General features: G+C 46.0%; 1 protein-coding gene across 1 annotated transcript in view; it reads left to right on the top strand.

Moving 5' to 3' along the window:
* The window catches only part of DYNC1LI1 (dynein cytoplasmic 1 light intermediate chain 1), a 596,637-nt gene that overhangs the window by 530,418 nt on the left and 45,488 nt on the right, over positions 1-20,731 (top strand). Inside the window, exon 12 of the mRNA XM_085630582.1 lies at positions 3,575-3,730. Coding sequence (XP_085486708.1) covers positions 3,575-3,730 — 156 coding nt within the window. The remainder of the gene's footprint in view (positions 1-3,574; positions 3,731-20,731) is intronic.

Raw genomic sequence — 20,731 nt, 5'->3', positions numbered from 1 at the left:
CATGCTGTAATGTTGACCCCTTCCTCTACAACTATGGGCGCTTTTCTAGTCCCTCCTCTCTTGGGTTTGGTGACGGGTCTTTTTTTGCGAGCCCCACTATTGTGTAAGATCCCGGTAACCCTTATTGCTTCTACAGCAACTTCTTCGGGGGGAGTGACTGAGACTAGTAAAGATTTTTTCGAAAGTGTGACCACCTCCCTACCCCTCCTCAATGAAGAGTCTAGCTCGCTCTCAGCTCCTAGCAGGGCACCTCCCCGGTCCGAACCTCCCATCGCCCTGGTCATGATCATGTCAACCACCGATCCTTCCTCTGTTCTTAAAAGGAGTTGATCGGGCTGAGGCGTGGTGTTTTCCACCCCCGTATAATTATTTAACTCCATATCCCCAAATGCTGGAATATTAGCATGAACTTGTGCTTTAGTGAGGCAAGGGGTTGAGGTATGAGCTGAGTGACCCTGATCTACTAAGGTATCAATTCGGGGCGTCGAGCATTTAGATATTTTACCCAGCGACGAGCGTTTCTGTGCTATGAGGGAGTCAAGTGACAGTCTCTGTTCCGTCAGCTGAATTTCATGGGTTAACAGGGATTCTGCTCTCGTGATAAAGGCATCTAAGGTTCCCTTGATTCCTCCCCCCGCCCTATTGGTAGTTTTTTTGGTTTTAGCCATGTTAGGTAAATAAACTAAAGGTAATATTGTGATATACGCCCCCTTCCTTCGCCCCACTAAATGGAGAGGATTTTAGTACGAACACACTGGGCTTGGACACAATGTAAATCACTACAAACCCAGCAGTAAAACCATAAGCAGGGCACTCTAAAGTTTCCTGAGTACCATTAAAGGGTCTCTACGAGCTGAAATACAAGCAGGCAAGGCTCACGCCTCCCTCAGTTTCACACTATATGCCCACTAACATAACAACCCTATGGGTTACAACTGGAAACAAACCAAGAGGTACGGCCCAGCCCGGCCTCCTTCGGCCCCTGACGGGCACAGACGGGCCCACCCTTGGCCCGGGCGAGCCAGCGCAGCGGGAGGCGCTCGTCGTATTTATGGGCCTTGGCACCCACTTGTGACGCTCTCCGTGCGCCTCGCACAGCCCCCTGGGAGATGCCGTCCAAAATCAAGCCGTTCCCCTCACGGCGCTGTCGTTGGAAGCAGGAGACACGAGGACCACAACAACAGGGAAGATCTCCAGTCGTTCCCCTCACAGCGTGTTCAGATTCAAATACAGGTAAAGCGCGTCCCGCGCAGCGGGAGGTGCTCGTCGTATTTATGGGCCTTGGCGCCCACTTGTGACGCTCTCCGTGTGCCTCGCACAGCCCCCTGGGAGATGCGGTCCAAAATCAAGCCGTTCCTCTCACGGCGCTGTCGTTGGAAGCAGGAGACACGAGGACCACAACAACAGGGAAGATCTCCAGCCGTTCCCCTCACGGCGTGTTCAGATTCAAATACAGGTAAGGTATGTTTAATGTTTTGCGACTGATATGCACTTGCAAAACTTTAATTATTTACTGACACCTCAAAGGAGATGGTAGCCTGTTCACAAACAGGAAGGCGACACCTTCCCCTTTGTGAATGTTCCATAAACATTTTTTTTAAGCTGGCAGTGGTCCATGGGAATACTGCCTAATCTTTAAAATAGTTTTACAAACTTTTTTTTTTAGTTAGCTTGTTTTCCATTAACGTAAATGGGCTGCATTGAAGGAAAAAAAAGGTTTCTTTATTTAAAAACAGTCACACACATGGTGGTCTGCTGACCCCCAGCAGGCCACCATTCCTGTGATGGCTGCCAATCATAGTGTGTGGCAATTTGTAACCTACCTCTTTAACATTCATGATGTAGGAAAAATTGCGACCCATTACAATTCAGTATTTTGTAAACCGACACATAAGTACATCGTTGGTCGCAAAAAAAACATTGGATTCGCAAAATGTCTGTACGCAGATTGTGACCACTTTTAGTGTATGTAATGTATGTACATCTGGCCCATTGTTCCCTCCATAAGGGTAGATCATGATAACTGTTATACCAAAGCCAGACGAAGATGACACATACTCTAGCTTGTAGTCCGGTTTTGTTATCAAATATTAATACCAATATATACACAAATATTCTAGCAACTAGGTTGAGCCCTTTATTGCCTGGCTTCATAAATCCAGTCCAGCTAGAGTTGCTACAAGGTGAGGAACTGTGGTGATAGCACAAAAAAAAGTCTTTGCATATCATTGATCACATTCATGGCACTTCTAAAAAAAAAATAAACCCTACTATTCGTGCTGGATGGTGAATAAGCTTTCAACAGGGTGAACTTGCAATTCCTTGGTAGAACCTTGGAGACCTTTTGTATTGATCTTATATGGGGGATACAGAGACTCAGAAGCCTTCATTAGTCAACAAGAACTCATCGCCTGCTCTCCCAGTTTGTAAAGGCACCAGACATGGGTCTCCTCTCTCCCGTCTAATATTTACGCAGTCTATAACGAAATGTCTGGTTGAGAGAATATGGAGAAATGAAGACATTGAAGGAGTACAGACGTATACAAGATTACCATGTACAGAGATGACATTCTGGTTGCTTACTTCCTCTGTTATTGGATGAACTGAATATGATAAAATGAGAGACTTTAAAGACATTTGCAAATATCACAACTAATGATTATCTAGATTCCAAAAGACCAGATTCCCCCACTGCAGGCTAAGTTTCAATTTCAATGGGGCGAACACTTCCTAACGTACCTTAGAATACATGATCCCCCCACAGTTTCACAACAAATCCGTATTTCTGTAGTTGCAGAAGCATACATTCCCTGTGTGCGAGAGTGCCCAGATTCATCAAAGACTGGACAGCAAACACCCGGGGTCTGTGGGTTCTCATTACTATAAAAGCACTGTTCTCTTCCTGTGACAGCATTCACTTCTGCTGCAATAAACAACAAAGTGGCAGAAGGAATACTTTAATTTCAGGCATTGTTGATTGCTTGGAATGCATTCCAGACCATTCTTTCACTCACTGTATGACTGTAGACCGAGGTCAGGTGTTTGCACATTAGTCTTGGTCCAGACTGAACTCCCAGGCTTGGTCACCTCCAGACGGGAACTTGTGCAATCTTAGTCTGGGTTCTTTCTACCTGAGCCTCAACAATGAGTTGCAGCTGGTGACCAGTGTCACAGTGAGCATGACATCTCAATCTCCAAGCTTCCCCATCGTCCTTAGTGAGTTTTATGCAACAAACAACGTTTTAAAAGGAATTTTTGCTCCTGATTTACCTTGCTCTTTAGTACCCAAGGCAGGGTTCTTTCCAGAGCCATGTGCCCATCCTAGACCTAAACCTTTCATGACTTTTTGAAACATGAATCCCTGTACTAGTCTTCTATATGTTGTTCTTTTTAGACTTTTAGAAGAGTAAACTTTATATGCTTGATCCTTGCTCTGTAATGTGCCCAGTATGGCCACCATGGAGGTAGTTTGTCAGGTTTCCTTCGTAATACCTTTAATTTAACTAAGTTGTCTTCATTGTAGTTCATGTTCACTCAGTCATATTGACTTTAACATTTGTATTTTCTTATGTAGCTGGAACTACAAGCGAAGGAGTCCTGGCAAATTTCTTCAACAGTTTGTTAAGCAAAAAAACGGGTGCACCAGGTAGTGGAAGTGGCACTGGCATTCCTGGGAGTGGAGTGAGTTCAGTAGGTGGCAACAGTATTTCAAGCACTGTCAAAAAAACAGGTGAGTTTGTTTTGTTATTCTTTGATGTTTTGCACTGTAGTCAATTTTGATTATGACCTTCGTACGCATTTTAAGAAGCCAAATCTCCCACATACATTCTGTATTCACAATCCAGTTAATGTCTTGCTGGAATATTTCACATGATACCTCTATTTCATTGTACGGTATTGTATTTGTATAGCATACTGATGCGACTGGCAGCGTTGGCTTTTTGAGTTTTAGTGTGATCCATTGCTTGCAAATCTAGTTTCCTAGTAAGATCATGAACACACAGTGTTGGTCTGATTTGTTACTAGCTAGAGCAGGGGTCTCCAACCTTTTCTGTAGTAAGATATACTTTTATTCAATTAAGAGCATTGTGACCTACTATTATTCGTTTTGTAACAGTGACCACATCAGGCAGGATTACCTTAGTGGCCACCCTATGCAAGATTACCAGCAGTGATCACCTCAGTGGATCAGGATGGTTGCCAGCAGTAGTATAAAAATAGGCGTTGTCAACTTGGAAAGCCTTTACACGACTAATACATAACAGCCATAGATAGCTTCAATGCAAGAGCATCGAGGTAAAACTGTTAGTAATAAGTCTCCCAATTGCCACATGATTATCACTCCAATATCGGCTTTAAATATATTTTGGAACCCAGACCATTTTTCTCCAACTATCAGTTTGAGTTCCCAAAATACACACATTTTGTCTCTAATACACACTTTTTAATTTATAGTCAATCAAGCAAAATCTTCAAATGTAATGAGGTGGGCTGCACACTAGAGAGGAACTTATAGGTAGCTAGAGAGCTAACAGTAGCTTGCGAAATATTCGTTGAACAAACCTGAGCTATAGCTTGCTTCTAAGGTGGTATTGGCCACTTCGTTGACAGCTAGAGCACTTGGTTGGTAATGTGTATGGTCGTGTGCAGTTTGTGTTGTCCTTTTACTTTTACAGCACAACCCATTGGATATATACTTGAAGGTATGTCTAATCTCATATCTAATATAAAAACCATTATCCAACAAGCCCGTTGGACACAGTCTTCAGTTCATCGTATTATTCCTTTCTTTGTAGCAGTTATACTGAATGTGGAGTGCATCGGAGGACTTGGCATCTACATTACACAGACGCTTTTGGTGTTGGGGTGGAGTCATGGTCTAAAAATCAGTTAAGCTAGGGGTCATGGTTTATCTTAATCGGGGGCAGGTTGTATGATAGTGTAGTGTATGTCTTATTTGATGATTATTACAATTTTGGGTGCTAGTTTTTCTGTTGATTGAAAGGATGCCTTTCTGGTATTGTCCAATAAGTGACAGCAAGTATAGTCACTGACCAACTACTAGTATTTAATAGCCTTTTACTGTAAGGGTAATCCAGCAAATCATTGCCTTTATCAGCATATTTGTTAAAGAAGGACAAGATTAAACTTCTGGTGGTCACTTTAGATTCTAAATATTTTAAAAGCAAGGTCTTGAACTCCCCTCTCTCACCTCCTAGGTGTATTCCTACTCCTCAGATTTCCCCTCCACAGATGGTAGTTTGAGCTATTTCTCCTAGTCCCATGCCTCCCCTATCAGGGGAGTTACCTGTTACTACAATGCCTCCTCTGATGGCCTAGTGTGCCCAAATTGACCAGTTCACCTGTCACTCCTTTTAGGAGGTCTTGTATTCCTCATGAGCACCATTCTCGCTGCTCTAACTTCCATAAGTCTGGGCAGTCCCGTAGGAGATGAGACCCTCCTCACCGATTCTGTATTACTTACTGGGATCACACGTGTCAAATCGTCGATCATCTCAAGATACTGATACTCCACCAAGAACCTCACTTCTAGGATCACTACAACTTCATTGACTTCCTCATACTTTTCAATTAGCAGATTTTCACCATCTATTACTGATTTTCCTTTTGCAAGCATTTCCCATTGACCATTTTCGTGTCCCATATACAGCCGTCCCAGTTAGGCCAGCCCATTACAATACCTGCCGCTGAACACTTTGCGCTTCCCATGTGTGTTGACAAGTCCATGATGATAGTTCTGTCTGTGAGCGGCACTGATCACAATAGTCTTTAGTAGTATATTAATTTGGTTCCTCGCACTCTCCTCCTCCCATATCTTGTCAGATTTCTTGTGACAACCTCGATGTCTGTGGATTTTTTTCCCCAGAGTCCTCCATGAGTCCATGCCCCGTTCCCATTCTCATATTGTGGGGTGTGTTGGGTCCCCCCATTTTTGGGCAATTTCCCTTTTCGGTAACGTATATCCAAGGTTTAGGAGTAGTTTCTTACATCTAGTAGCTTCAATGTCCTTCCATAGTTCCCAGTATTCTCATGGGGACGTTTGGCTGCAGGGCGCTGTCTGTGGCTTCCTCTAATCTTTGAGTCACCGTTTGCCAGTATCTCCAAAGTTTGGGGCATTCCCATTAAGAATGGGAGAATGTGCCCCGTTACCCGAAGTCACTCATGCATCCCTCTGTGTCAGCCCGTCCTATTTTATGCAGTAAAGTCCTGCTATAGCCCTGTGTTTGATTTAATAAACTATAATGTTGTTCATGTATAATAAGAACCCAGGAACACAAAGAGTAGACATAACTGACTTGCCTCTTTAGTTCCATGTTGGCATTGTTTTCAGTGGGGGGGAGGTGAATGTTTAAAAAATATTAATTTAAAAGTAATAGTTTTCAATGTACTGTTATAATCAGGTGTACGAAGGAGAAAAGGTTCTGCATGTTAATTAAATACACTTTTTGAATTTTGAAGCGGCTGCCATATTTTACACTTTTGCTACAAGATGTATTTAAAAATGAAGGTGTTTCTAAGGTTAACCAAGCAGGACTTACTAGTTTTCTTTCACACCAATTAACCTTTAAATAAATGCTTGCTTATTTATTTAAATTGTTTATTGTTAGTGTTCAGTAAACAGACGCCTGGTGCTGCTGTTCACTAAGGGGCCGCATGTAATCGTCAGGAGGGCGCATGCAGCCCCCGGGCTGTACTTTGAGTATTAATGTGCTATAGTATACCCTGTGTAGGACTTTCAGTTGTATCAGCTTATAGCTAGCTCTTATTGCCGCTTCAGAGAATCTCTCTGCCTCAACCCATTTATCATCCTCTGTTGTCCCCAGATCAGCCTGCCATCTCTCTTGTATGGTTGTCGGTGTCCTTTTGGTGTTGTACACAACTGTGCTATATGTGAGACATATGATCCTAGAAGTGATCAGCACGTCCAGTCGTCTCCTCACTAACCGGTCTTCCCCTTCCATCTCTTCATCTGCTGCGATCGTAGAGCATGTCGTAATTGCAAGTTCTTGAATGTTTGGAATGGGGCCATATCATACTCTGATTGAAGATGGCTAATACCATTTGAGTCCCACACCTGCTCTAACGTCTATATGCCAATAACACCCCACTTTTTAAATCTAGGTAATATAGCCACCACCCTCAACTTTGTTCCCACCCACAGAGGTGTTTTAGGGGTCAATCTGTTCTCCCAGCCCAACTCTGTTTAATCTGTGTCAGATCTGGATCACAGTGGCTGTTTAGAGACGCAACGGATTCACTTCCTTTCCCCAGTATAGGGTGTGTAGGTATCCTTGTCGGCTAGCGTGAGTGTCTATTCAGAATGCAGGCCCCTCCACTGCAGAGTAAGCCCATCCATTCACCATGCATACTTGTTCTGCCTCATAATATTTACGGACCTTCTGCAGGTCAATTCCCCTTTCATATGTGGATCTTTGAAGTGTGCGAAGGGCAATCCTGTTTGGTCCTCCCTCCCAGAACAGGGTCCTAATGCAGTGGTCTGTTTCCTGAAAGAATTGAAGGTATCCTGTTGGACATTATTTGCAATATGTAGGCGAACTTGGATAGCTGTATCACTTTGAACCTCGCCACCCTTCCCATTAGTGGGAGCAAAGGTTCCACCAATGTGTTATGTGCTTTTTTTCAACATAGTCCGAGGGGGAGAGGGTGCGGGGGGGAGCAGATTCTCGTCAGAATGAGCACTGTCATCCCTAGTGATCCATAGTCCTAAATATTTGAAACTATGGGGGCAGTATTGCCTTGGGGAACCATCCTCTAATTGGGACCAGCAGCAACTTTTCCTAGTTCAGGCTGGACTGTTCCCATGAGGCACAGGGTCAGACTGACTTGCATATGGCCATGTCTGAACTGGGGTGGCAGAGTGGGCTAAAGAAGGTGATGGATCAAACCCAGATCTGTTGACTGGGTGTGAGTGTTTGATTGGTTCTGATGCTCCGTCCATCACCACCCCCTTTTGTACCGCTTTGTTCGCCATAAGTTTGCAGGGTATGCTCAGACGTGAGTCCCTTGCTCATTTTGCCACTGGATTCAAGCAAGCCTGGCTGAAGATGGCTGAAATGCCAGAAACCGGTCCTAGGAAGCTTGTTTCCGGTCGAGGGAAGGCATGGCTTGGCAGTTCGGGCTGGACTGTTCCAATGAGGCACAGGCTCAGACTGATTTGCATATGGCCAAGTCTGAACTGGGGTGGCAGAGTGGGCTAAAGAACGGTGATGGATCAAACCCAGATCTGTTGACTGGATGTGAGTGTTTTATTGGTTCTGATGCTCCGTCCATCACCACCCCCTTTTGTACCGCATTGAATGCTTTGTTTGCATCTAAAGGCACCACTGATATTGGTTCACTCACTCTCACCGCAAAGGCCATATTCTTATATACGCATCTAAGATTCAGTTTGGTGGATCTCAGTGGGATAAATCCTGCATAATCTGGGTGGATTAAGTCTGATCACCGTCTGCAATCAATTGGCCAATACTTTTTTGAGGATTTTTACTTCTGCAATAAGCAGGTATATTGGTCAATAGGAGTCCGGTGTTCCAGGGTTTCCCCTCTTTATGATTCGGTGCTATAGCTGCTGTCTGTAGGTCTGTTGATAGTGTCTGTGACTACAGTGTCTATGTATACATGGCATGGAGTGGCTTGATCACCTTATTTGCCAGTTTTTTGCTACGTTCTGTAGGTAAACCATTGGGACCTGGAGTTTTTCCAGACTGCAGTTGTGTAATTGACTTTCCTATCTCCTCGTCAGTGAGGTCCCCATCTAAAAGTGCTGCAGTTTTGTGTGGCAGTCTTTGACAAAATTGTCAAGGTCCGCCCGGTGTGGTACAGAATGGGAGTGGTAAAAGGCTTGGAAGCAGTTAGCGAATGTTTCAGCTATTTCCCGAGCCCCAGGCACCTTTCCAGCCTCCGGTGTATGAATCTGTCAGACATGTCTGTTCCCATTCCCGGCTGGCCAACCATACAAGTACCTTTCCAGCCTTGTCACCCATTTCATGTCATCTTTTTTGTTTAGGACAATAGTTTGTTTGAACATCTATGCTAAGGGTGGTTCTGTTAGTATCTTTTGGCTGCCAGAGTGTGCGTGATTCCCACCGTGGGTTGCCACACTTGCTCTCTTTCTAGCTCCTTGAGTTCCCTGCTCTAGCTCCGTCACCTGCTGCTCCCTCTCCCGTTTCTGTCCTGCTTCTCCAGAGATAATTTCCCCTGTAATGCTGGCCTTATTTGCTCCAGTCACTGACCTAGTGTTTACCTAGAAGTAGCACTCGCGGTCTTCGCCAGGGCGTCTTCCACTTCGGTGCTCCCCAGTTGCCACGTTGCCATCCTTCAATCCCCAGTTGAGCTATTGCGTTCTCCCGTTTTTACCCTTGGGGGCGAGTGGTCTGATAACCCTCGTGGCAGTTATTCTGCATCTGTAAAGTAATCTAGAGATGCCCCAGGAGTGAAGATGTGTTCGATTCTCAAATGTGAGTCGTGTGTGGCCCGGTAATAAGAGTATCACAGTTTCTGTGGGTTTAGTGTTCTCCAAATGTCACTCATGCCCATTGCTTGTAGTACAACCTCCAGGGTCCCTGGTGTGTATATGGTGAGCTGTCAGAGGCCAGTTTTGTCTGTGAGTAGACTACCATGTTAATATCTCCTCCCATCACTGTGGGGCATTGGGTAGGGTTGCTAATAGATGCATCATAGTATGTAGTGTGTCTGCTTGAAGGCCTGGTGGTACATAGACTGTCACCAACAGCAGGTTAGTCCCCTCCCGATCTCACAGTACCTCAGTATATCTGCTACTGTCATCAGTCCAGACCTGTGTTGGGTAGATAAGTTGACTGATGTCCTGACTAGTGTCGCCACCCACCAAGATCCTGATGTGAACCCGGAGTGGCCCTGCACTGTATATTTTATATTTTTATGTCCCAATGAATTGCCACTGTTTTCCTATGAGATATTTCCTGTAGGAAGGTAAAATCTGCACTAGGCTGTGTCAGTACCCTAAAGACCAGTCCCTGCTTTATTTTGGTCCGCAGTCCATTGAAATTTCATCTCATAAGAGTCGGTGCTTGTGCCATTCTAACTTATGATTGGTATTATATCTGTTGCTGTTTAGCATTTGTGCTGGACTGTCAATGGTATTCCACTGTAGTATTAACTGCACTGAGTGATATTCGAACAGTAACAAAATCCCAAATCCTCCCCACCCTACCATGTGGAGATTTCTGAACTGACCGCCTCCCCAGTGCAAGGCATGTCTGTTGCTCCAACATGGTTAACACCTCAAACTTAGAGCATGTTGCTCAGGGTGTATAGGAGTGTCCTCTGCAGGATCTGCCGTTGCTGCAGGTGGTGTGGCAAGGCAGCTCGTCAAGCGAGTTGTTCCTGTAGTGTTGTGTTCTGTACGGTGACAAGTTGTGTGCTCCTTTGTTCTTAGTGTCCTCCTTCACGATGGGGGGCGGCATCTACATCACTCTTTACCAGTGGCAACGATGCACCTTGCTCCTTCTGAGAAGTCCCTCCCCTGATAGGGATGTTCCTCCCCCGTTTCCTTTGATCTGTGTCTGCGGTGGCTTTTCATTGTCTTTTTTTGTTAGTTGTGCCAGCCACCCCCTGCACTCTTTCTCTCTGAGACCCGGACACGGACCGGAATGGACCACGGATCAGTCTCTCCTCCAGACAGTTCCACGCATCCTAGGGCATATTAAAAAAAAAAAAAGAGGATTTGTCCTTGCAAATAAATTTCAACTGTGCCTGGAAAAGTGGCAGAGGATTCTCATGTTACTTTGCTGATCTTACTGGTTGTTCGTAGGATTACATCTCTGTCTGCAAAGTTATAGATTCTGGCAATTATTGGTCGTGGCTTTGCCCTGGGAGGGAGGTGAAGTGCCAGCTAGAGGTGCGCTCTCTCCAACAGGAAGTACCGCCAGACATTCTCCTCTGGCAGCCATTTCTTTAGCCATGTTTGGATGAATTGTGAAGGTGTAGGGCGTTCCCTGCCCTCCGGTATGCCCATAATCTTGATGTTGTTTTGCTGTGAACATCCTTCAGCATCTTTTGCATGCTCCTCAAGCGCCTTGATGGTGCGCTGGAAGGCAGTGATCTTGGTCTGTGCCGTCCAGAAAGTCTCTACAATTCTGCCCTTTGCCTCGGTCACCCTCTCAATGGTGTTACGCAGATCCTGTCTTGGCAAAGAGAGTTCGGTACTTAATATGCTCAATTTTCCCCTCCACTGATTGCCAGGAGTCATGTATCGCTTTCAAGATGGAGGCGGTGGATTGTGCGGGATCTTGGGCTGATTGGGGCAAGGGGTTTGCAGTCAGCTTACCATAGCAGTCTGTTTTCCCCGGAGTCAGTTGAGAGGCATTTTTATCTTTTGCCATTTTGGTGAGCTGTGCCATCTTGTAGTCTGTCACGCTTAGGCATCCTCACTGGATGAGTCAGTCTTGTTTCTTATCGCTCCGACGCGACCTGTCCTCCAGTTCACACTGTCAGTGTTCCTGCAGACGTGCTGTCGCTGCCGGCTCCCACCTAGTTTTCTGCTAGTTTTCCGTAGCTTGGGGTGGAGCCGCCTCTTACCATCGGGTGCTCCCAGCCTCATGAAAGCTAATTTCCGCTGCTCAGACCCAGCGTGGGCCGCACTGCTGAAGCCATGATTGCTGGCACAGTCTGTACTCCCGGTTAGCCCTCCAGGTAATGTTTCACAACAACCCAATCAGCTGGTAGCACCACCTGAGTCCCAAACATTGTGCTCTAGACATGGGATCATACCTCCAACACCGCAGTCTGGTGTGGGGTATGATTCAAACGTGTTTGATATCAAACATCACCAGGTTCGGTGCAGCCATTATATAGTTAGACATCTAGTAATGACTGATGTCCACTATATGTCTATAACCGACTGACTGCACTTACAAAGCCTGGAGACTCAACTCCGAGGTTTGTAGGGGCTTCCTGCTCATGCAGTGGCACCCTCACACTTATAACAAAGCACCCTGCCCTCAGGACTGAAGGGCCTACCATAGGGGTGACTTATAGGTTTTAAGTGCAGTGACCTCAGATATATGGACATTTATATCTGTTGTGAGAGGTGCAAACACCATCTCACACAGGCTGCAAAGGCAGGACGGTAGTCACAGTTTAAGTGGACTCCCATGGGTGGCACAATACATGCTGCAGCCCATGGGAGACCTTGATGTACCTATTCCCTGGGTACCTTAGTACCATATACTAGGGGCTTATAAGGGTACACCAATAGCCAATTGTGGAGGTATCAAAGTACTTACCAAAGCCATTTTGGAGAGCTAGCACAGGTGCTGGGATCCTGGTTAGCAGGATCCCAGCAAACTACCCGTCAAAACATACTGACACCAGGCAAAAAGTGGGGGTAACCATAAAAGAAAGATCCTACTTTCCTTCAGGTACTCTCTCTCATTATTGTCAAAGGACATTTAATTAACTCAATTGTTACCATGAATGATATACTCAAAGTTAGCAAATCTTTCAAGACACCATGATCAGATCATTATGGTGCCCCGTCTAGATTGCAAATTAAAAACCGTTGCACAGCAGGCACAAATGTGGCACACAAAATAGGGTGGTCATGGTCGAAAGTTACAACAGCCCTAATGGAATGCTGCTACCTGAAGTCCATAGTAATAATGACAAGACTCTGTATGTCACCGATTTTAAAACCTGGATCACCAAAGCTTTGATCAGTGTAGCCCCTCTTAAACTATAAAAAAAAATGATGATGAAAGAAAAGCGCCATCGGCCCCTTGGTTTTCCACTGAGCTCGCGGCTGCCAAAAGACGCTGCAAAGCACTTGTACATAAATGTAGAGCGGTATGTTTGGAGGAGGCTAAGAGTATAGATCAGTGGAAACTAAAGATTTATAAAAGACTTTGCAGATCAGTAGAAGCATTTCTTCTGAGAGCATCTTAGGAGCAAACACTTCTTTGCATGACATTTTTAAATTGTGAAAGATCTGTCTACATCAGTAGTCATAAGCACTGAATAGTCCTGCCCACGTGCAGGGGACCCCATATATCTATCTATCTAGATATAGGTATATGATGCCAATAAAAAATCTTTCACATACCTTTATTAAAAGGAACGAGAATGATACATTGTTAACCAATAAACTGCTATTCAAAGCGTAAACCCAAGCAAACTAGCTTCATGCCTTTAAGAGCCTCACAGTATCCCCTGTATCCCATCATGCCACACATGCGACAGTTAGGTCAGTTAATTTTTCCTGCTCCTACTGTTAGGATCCTGGACCACTGATCTCTTCAGTTTTTGAAACTTTTACCAGGAAAATCTTTCAAAAGTTCTCAAAATAGCTCCTCTTGTTTGTTCTTAGTACCTACACTATAAAGAAACCTTTTTTTTCTCTTTGGTTTCTTTTTCCTGTCAAAAATGCCTTCACTCTTTGTGAAGCGCCCTGCCTGTGGGAAAAAGAAAGCTCAGACTGACCCTCAATCAGTCTGTATTGTTTGCCTGCCAAGCTCCCATCATCCGGAGTCATGTCCTCACTGCCAGAAACTATCCAAGCGTACTTGGAAACACAGAGAAAAGATCAGGCTTCATGGTCTTCAAGCAAGAACTACTACCGGATTATCAAGAGGCCTTTGGAAACTTCATTCTTCCTTTAAAGAGTCCTCCTGTCATCCAAAAGAACGCCACAGAGAAAGATCTTGTGAGAGACACCAAAAGCGACGATCCAGATCAACGTTGATAGGGATGTTATTGAGAACTGAGAAAATACCGGCATGTTTGCTGTCTGCTTCGAAGACTGGTTCGTCTCATCATTCCACGCCGGAGCAAGTATGCCACCCGACGTAGAGACTTGAATCGCTGTGGATGGGTAGGAAGCACTATTCTTTGACAATGAGATTTTATCAATGTCGCAGTCACTGTCGTCAGCTGAAAAGCACCATTCCTCGACAAGGAGAATTTCATCACCGTCGCAATCATAGTCGACGACCAGAAGACACTTGTCAACCTCGAGGCATACATTGCTGTCTCAGTCGCCGTCAACAGCCAGATGACATTTGTTGACGTCTAAGTCAGCCGACCAACGTCTATACCCTCAGAATGTACAGCGTTGAAACAGTCGATGGTGCGTGCCCCATCGATGTCAAAAGACGAACCAAGATTGCAGTCGAGGGAGAGTCATATTTTGCCAACGGAATCAGCTGATTCACGGCATCCATCTCCATCCAGAGGCACTGAGTCACCGTTCAAAATCTCACCACGTTGGTTATGGAGTTTACAAAGACGACCTATGCCTCATACTTCTGACTCAGAGTATTCGCTCCTTAATTCAGGACAACTCTCCTACCTTGTTGGACACACCTCCTGCCAGAGTGTCCCCAGTAGATGATCTAGTGAACTTTAACGATGTACTTATCAGGGGTGCAAATAAACTGAAAATCGACTGCTGCTTCATTGTCATTTTTGTGACCATGCATCATAGAGCAGTGGGAAGACGACTCCTTCCTCTGGTTCCGGTAATCTTGGAGCCTGCGGTGTAGTTGTTTTTGACTCCAGCATCCCTTAAATCTGCTCCAGCTCCTTAAAAAGGATAAGGCTTCTGAAAAGGACCCTTTGTTTCTCTGGGCTGACCCTCCTCCGGGATCAGTGTTAGTGGCTACCGCACACAAATCTCATACTCTGGCTTCTTCATCATCAGTACCATCAGACAAGGACAGTAAGTAGTTTGACTACCTTTTGAAAAAGATGTATGTTACATCAGCATCTTCTATGAAGGTGCTGAGTGTTTCTGCCTCACTAGGGAGATGTACAGATCTCTTTGGGACTCATTTAGTAGATTTACAAAATAACTGCCTCAAGAGGATTGGCAGGATTTCCAGGGAGTCCAGAATGAAGGTGGTCTAGTATCCAACTAGATCATAAGTGCAGAAGCAGAAGCATCAGACCTTGCAGCTCATGGTTACCCGTATGGCATCTGTGCAAGGAGAGCTTCGTGGCTACGAGTTACGGGATTAACACCAGAAACGCAGCATAGAATCATGAACTTATAATTCTCAGGTAAGACCTTGTTTGGTACTCACGCAGACAAGGAGATGTCCAAGATAAACCCGAAATGGACAAACTCAGATTGGTTGATCTGGAAAAGAAGAAAAGTTTCCACAAGAGGTACGAGTCCGTGTTACAGGCAATTTTATTTATTTTATATATTTTTTTTCCCGGCAGGGAGTTAAAACCCCTCACTGGACTCAACAGCAGGCAAGATCGCACTACCATCCTCGCAAGCCATCTAGGGGAAGAGAATTGCAGCAACAACCGGCATCCACTGGAAAAGCTCCTGCTAAACAATGAGTCACCACTTCCCCCATTCCAGTTACCTGCTCCGATGGGGAGGTGTGGGTGGAGGGTGTATCACCAATCACCTGATAGAGGGGAGTTGAATAACAAAAATCAAATGGGTCTTGAATATTGTTCAGAATGGATATTCTCTTCGATTCAGGTCCCCTCCTTGTTCTGTTCCACCCACAAAAGCATCACTATACCAACACAACAAGAACTTGCAGGAAAGTGCCAATTTTTGCATGGTTGCTCCCCACATTTTGCCCACTGTTAATGTCAGAGTGTGCCCTGGGTTCCTGCCAACCAGATACCCAGAGTCTGTGTTCTTTTCCTAAAATGTACCATTGCAAAACCCAATTGGCAACTCTCTGGCCACATGTAAGTCCCTTGTAAAAGGTACCAAAGGCACTGTGACCAGGGAAGGCCTGTATGGGCTGCAGCACTTATTGTGCCACCCTTGAAGGCCCTGTACCTTTACACCCACACACTGCCCTTGCAGGCTGCGTGTTGTAGTGCAGAACAAAGTGGAGAGTCGACATGGTACACAGCCCTGTGTGCCATGCCTATAACCCACTGCATTGGCATAGGTAAGCCACCCCTCAAGCTAGGTGCACTATACCAGTGTGGAGGGTACAGGTGTATGAGCCCTGTATCTCTACAGTGTCAAAGCCAATTCTTAGACATTGTAAGTGCAGTAATGCCATAAAGAGTGTATGGTGCTGGGAGTTTCTCATTATGAACTCCAACAGCACCATAAAGGCCTTACTGAAAACTGGGAGGTTTGCCAGTGTGGGTTTTAATGAAAAATGCCTTAGAGATGCCCCCTGAAAAACGTTCTAACTTTAGTGTCCTGGCTGACTGGCTGCTCGCCAGCTGCTCCCCCCCCAGACATATTTCTGGACCCTTGGGTCAAGAGCCTGCCACCCTCTGATTCCTGAAACAAAGCATATCCTGAGACAAGGTGCTAAACCTCCTCCCCCAGGATGGGCAGGGTCCATGAAAGGAGAGCTTGCTGCCTTTATGAGCTACCCCTGCCATTTGCTGTTCCCAGCAACTGGCCCCCACTGGTTCTGACCCCCACTTTGGCTGGGAGAATCGGATGGAAAGTTTTCTCGCCAGAGGAGGTGTGTCCACCTTTGCCAACTCCACCCCTCAGGTGGGGGATGCGAGGTGAAGCACAACTCTGTCCCCGCCATCTTGCAGCTGGGGGGACCCAGCCAACCAGAGTGAAGATTATGCTGCCCTTCTTGAAGCTTATGCCCCCTCCCACTGAAGGATGGCATAATAGAGGGTGTACCCACCCTAAGGAAGGGACCCATTGGTCTCAACCGGTACCTACCTGTAAAACCACTACATTTTGTATTTAGGGGCTACCCTGAACCTTGCCACCTCAGACAAGAACAAAGAAGGACAGAAGAACCATGCTGAATAAGAAGAGGAGGATACCAACTGACTTGGCCCCAGTCCTACCGACCTGCTACCGCGAAATCCCGGAGTGTCCTGCAGCCAGCAGTCCCCAAGAACCCAGAGGACCTGCCCTGCCAAACCAGATTTTGTCTCCGTGAGCACAGGATTTGCTCACCCACAGACTTTGGCTCCAGCCAAATCCACGATTCTGCACCTGATGCCCACGGCCCGAGTTTGAGTGGCCCAACCCCATGAGGAGGTCTCCCCAGCGATCCTGACCTGGGATTTGTTGATCCCTGAGCTGCCTCAAGTCTCCAATCAATGCCTGCAGCCCCTTTCTGGAGGAACCCCCCGACCACAACCGGAGCCGGTAAGAAAAACCCGACGCCTAAAGACTCCCCTGCACCAGACGTCTAACGGCCTTGGTTGGCCCAACCGACGGTGTCCTAGCATCCCCAGGCATCCCAACTTACCTCTCTGGTGGTTGCCTCCAGAAAATCTTCGTCCCTGAGCCTCCAGTGTATGTTGCTCCTGGAGAATCCCCATTAAAATCAACAGGGCACCCAGCACCCGGCCGCCCCAGTGCAGATGTGGGTGCATCTAGTGTGATAAAGCAGATCCTCCTTTCCCGTAAGTCTAACATCAGGAGCTTTACTCTCACAACCTTGTGGCCTGCTTGTGAGCAGCCACCAACCGAAGGCCTCCTATCCCCTATTGGATAACATTGGGCCTCTGCACCCAGCCGCCCTAGTGCCGCTGAGGATGCTTTGGGAGTGCATCCTCGACCCTAGGTGACCCCTTATTCTAACCCCAGAAACCCACCTCCCACAACCAAGTACTTACCTGTAAACCGATAACTTCATGTTCGAGGCATGTGAGCTTTGCATACTCCTGCCATCTAGTAATGGGTCTGGATGTTTGCAAGTTGTTTTTCTTCGAAGAAGTCTTTCCAGTCATGAGGTAGGTGACTCCTACTTTCCGTGATAGAGCGCATGGTCATAGACTCCATTGTTAGATTGTTTTTTTCCACCATCGGGTTCGGATGTGTATCGCTGCACTCCTCTTCGAAACCGTTGCTTCGGGTTCCCCTCTGTGCTCAATCCACTCTATCCGCGTTGGTATTGTTTTCGGATGCATATCCCACTTCTCCGCGTATCGTATCAGTCGAGGAAAACATCTACTTCGATTGGAGATCTTGGAAAGGCCGTCGGGCCTAACTGCGTATGTCCACTTCGCAGTCGATTGAACAGACTCCATTCTAATTCTGCTCTCGGTGTCGCGCTAAGTATGCGCGCAACAACTTGCACGAAGTCTACAGCTTGTGCTGGTCTCCGGGGACACGCTGGACATCTTCGTCGAAGAATCTGAGCAGGAATTCGATGCACAAGGGGCCCTGGAATCGGGCTCTGAGTCAGAAGAAGAGTTGCTGCAAGGTCAAAGTACCATGAATACCGAACGCCCATAATCCACCTCAGCCAAAACAAAAGACTTCGGTCCCACCCCGCCTTCGGGCCACGGTCGGCACGACAATATGTTTCGGATGCTCCGCCCTCCGGCTCAGCACTGAAACACGTCTCTAAGCCTTCCGGCTCAGTATTGAGTCGGCCAAAGACTGGCACCGAGCCGAAGCATTCGGGCTCAAAGCCGAAATCCACTTAGGAGCAGAAATATCAGTCTCAACACGTGTCTCCCTTTATTAACCAATTCATAAGGCTATCCTGCAACATATATCTTGGAAGTCAGCTTTCCTAGAAGCTATCCTGTTTTTTCTGTCACCATGTTTTCACTTCATGTGAAGAGCTCCTGTTGTGCCAGAAAAAGGGCTGCTGCAGATCCTCACCTGGTGTGATTTTTCTTCCTGGGTCTCACTGTCCTAAGGAAAGTGACTATTGCTCTAAAAGAACATTAAAAGAAAGAGGAAATCATGCTGAGAATGATATTTGAGGACCCCAGGTCCAAGGAAACCAAGAGGAAAGAGCTGGTAGGGAAGGAACCCCTCCACTGTTAGAGTGCCAAGGCCCCATAAGTCTTTCACAGAGGGAGAACAACGGAGAAAAAACCAAGACAGAAGAGAAAGGAAAACATTGCTCCTCCTGGCACTCACGACAGTGACGTTCAGTGCCAGTACTCTCTACTTCAGTAAAGGAAATGGCCCAGCAAGTTGGAGATCGAAGCATCAACATCATTTGGAGTCTGGTAATTCTTCATTTTCAAGGCTCTCAAGATCTCTGCGCTAGACGTTGCTGACCCTTTTGTCGTACTGAAAGTTGCATCATTTGATGTTGAAAGCTCATCCTTCACCTGAAGGTCCAGCGACTGGGACACCTGTAAATTTCACGCTGTTGAGTTTTATAATTTTACTAGAAGGCCCAATTCTGGTTACATTCCTATTCTGTAGCCAAATCCTGTGCTAGGGTCCTGGCGAACCTCAACTTCACTGATCTGAAAGAGCCCTCCTTCTGACAGATTCCGCCTGCAGAGACTACTTCCTCCATGAGATGTAGAGTAAAATCAGCCTCCTGGTATACTTTGACAAAAGAGGACCCTGTCCCAGTCTCCTGTTAGATCTTATGATGGTTCACATAACAAAGCTTTATCCTTCTATACTCTAACTTTTTGACTGGTTAACCTTTAAGACTCCTGCCTGCTGACAGCTTGTGGCTCGAGGAAGGTGGGACGGGACTTATAAGCTTCACATAATGTTTCAAGCTACCCTCACCACAGTCTGTTATGAGACACTTAAGCCAAGAATTTTGCCTAGGCCCATGTTCCAGGCTTTCAGGAGATAGCACAAGAAAAAATCTGTCTAATGCAGCCACTCCATAGCTAATGAAGGCTTCCAGCTTTTCTAAAGATAAACACTAAGCATGATTCAGTGATGGTGTTTGTTGTCCGCAAAGGGCACCCAGACGCACACGAAGCTTCAGCCCTGCCTTATCAGGAGAGCAAGAGAATTGATGTTTCTGATATCAAAATATTTATGGAACAGCCTCCATGAAATTGAAACCCTCCAGTGCACAGGGAGATATCACCAGTCTCTGTGAGTCTGTTTCCACTATCTCCAATTAAGGAAAACAAAAATGTGATGAGTTGAAAGATTGAATTAATCTTAGCCACTTGACAGTCTTCTTGTTTTGCCCAGTATGCCTTCTTATACAGGTACAAGTCAAGTCAAACGCAAATCAGCCCTGATTCTACTTCGGTAGCCATGAATTGTTGGAAGAGCAGAGTCTGTACAATGATAGGTTTTGTATAAAAGACAAAGGGTCTTAAAAGACCACCAATACTGATGGGAAACCAATTTAGGTTCCTCAAGAAGGGGTGACCGAATCACGTTTAACCAAGCTCAGAAATAAGCGGGCTTCATCACTTTTAATAGCCTGGAGACAGTGTCTATTATAGTCTGGTAGACTCTGGTAAAGGGAGTTGCCATAACCCAGCCTAGATTAAATGAGTGCCTGGAAAATGTATTTGCACAAGAGACGCCTGTAGAAAAGACAGTATTTGTCTGATCAATAAGCAGGATGTGGCTGTGCAGTTGATTTGAGGTTCGCAGGAGAATCTAAGTTATTAGCATTGTTAATAGGTGTAGGTAATGGACCACGGTCAGTAGGCCACCAGGAGGAAGATTAAGTAGATTGACAGCCAAAGGAGAGACCGTGTTGTCATATCGGAGTTTCAAGCTTTTGCTTCTCATCCTGGTAGTCATAGCTAACATGCATGACAAGAACCGCTCCAGGGTGTCTCTTTGGTTGTGGGAGATGAAGATGATGATTTGGGTATCGTCCGCATAGGACATGATTTCAAAGCCAAATGACTGAGTTATAGTAGTGTGGGGAACAAAGCAGACGCTAAAAAAGAAGTAGGGCTAAGTAAGGAGCCCTGAGTGACCCCATGGCTGACTGTAAAGGCGTAAGAGAATACATTGGGACTTGTGAGTGGGGAATGAAGAAAGCCATTCTGAGAG

Source organism: Triturus cristatus, chromosome 10, assembly GCF_964204655.1.
Source record: "Triturus cristatus chromosome 10, aTriCri1.1, whole genome shotgun sequence".
Classification (NCBI taxonomy): domain Eukaryota; kingdom Metazoa; phylum Chordata; class Amphibia; order Caudata; family Salamandridae; genus Triturus; species Triturus cristatus.
This window is presented reverse-complemented; position numbering and strand designations above follow the sequence as displayed.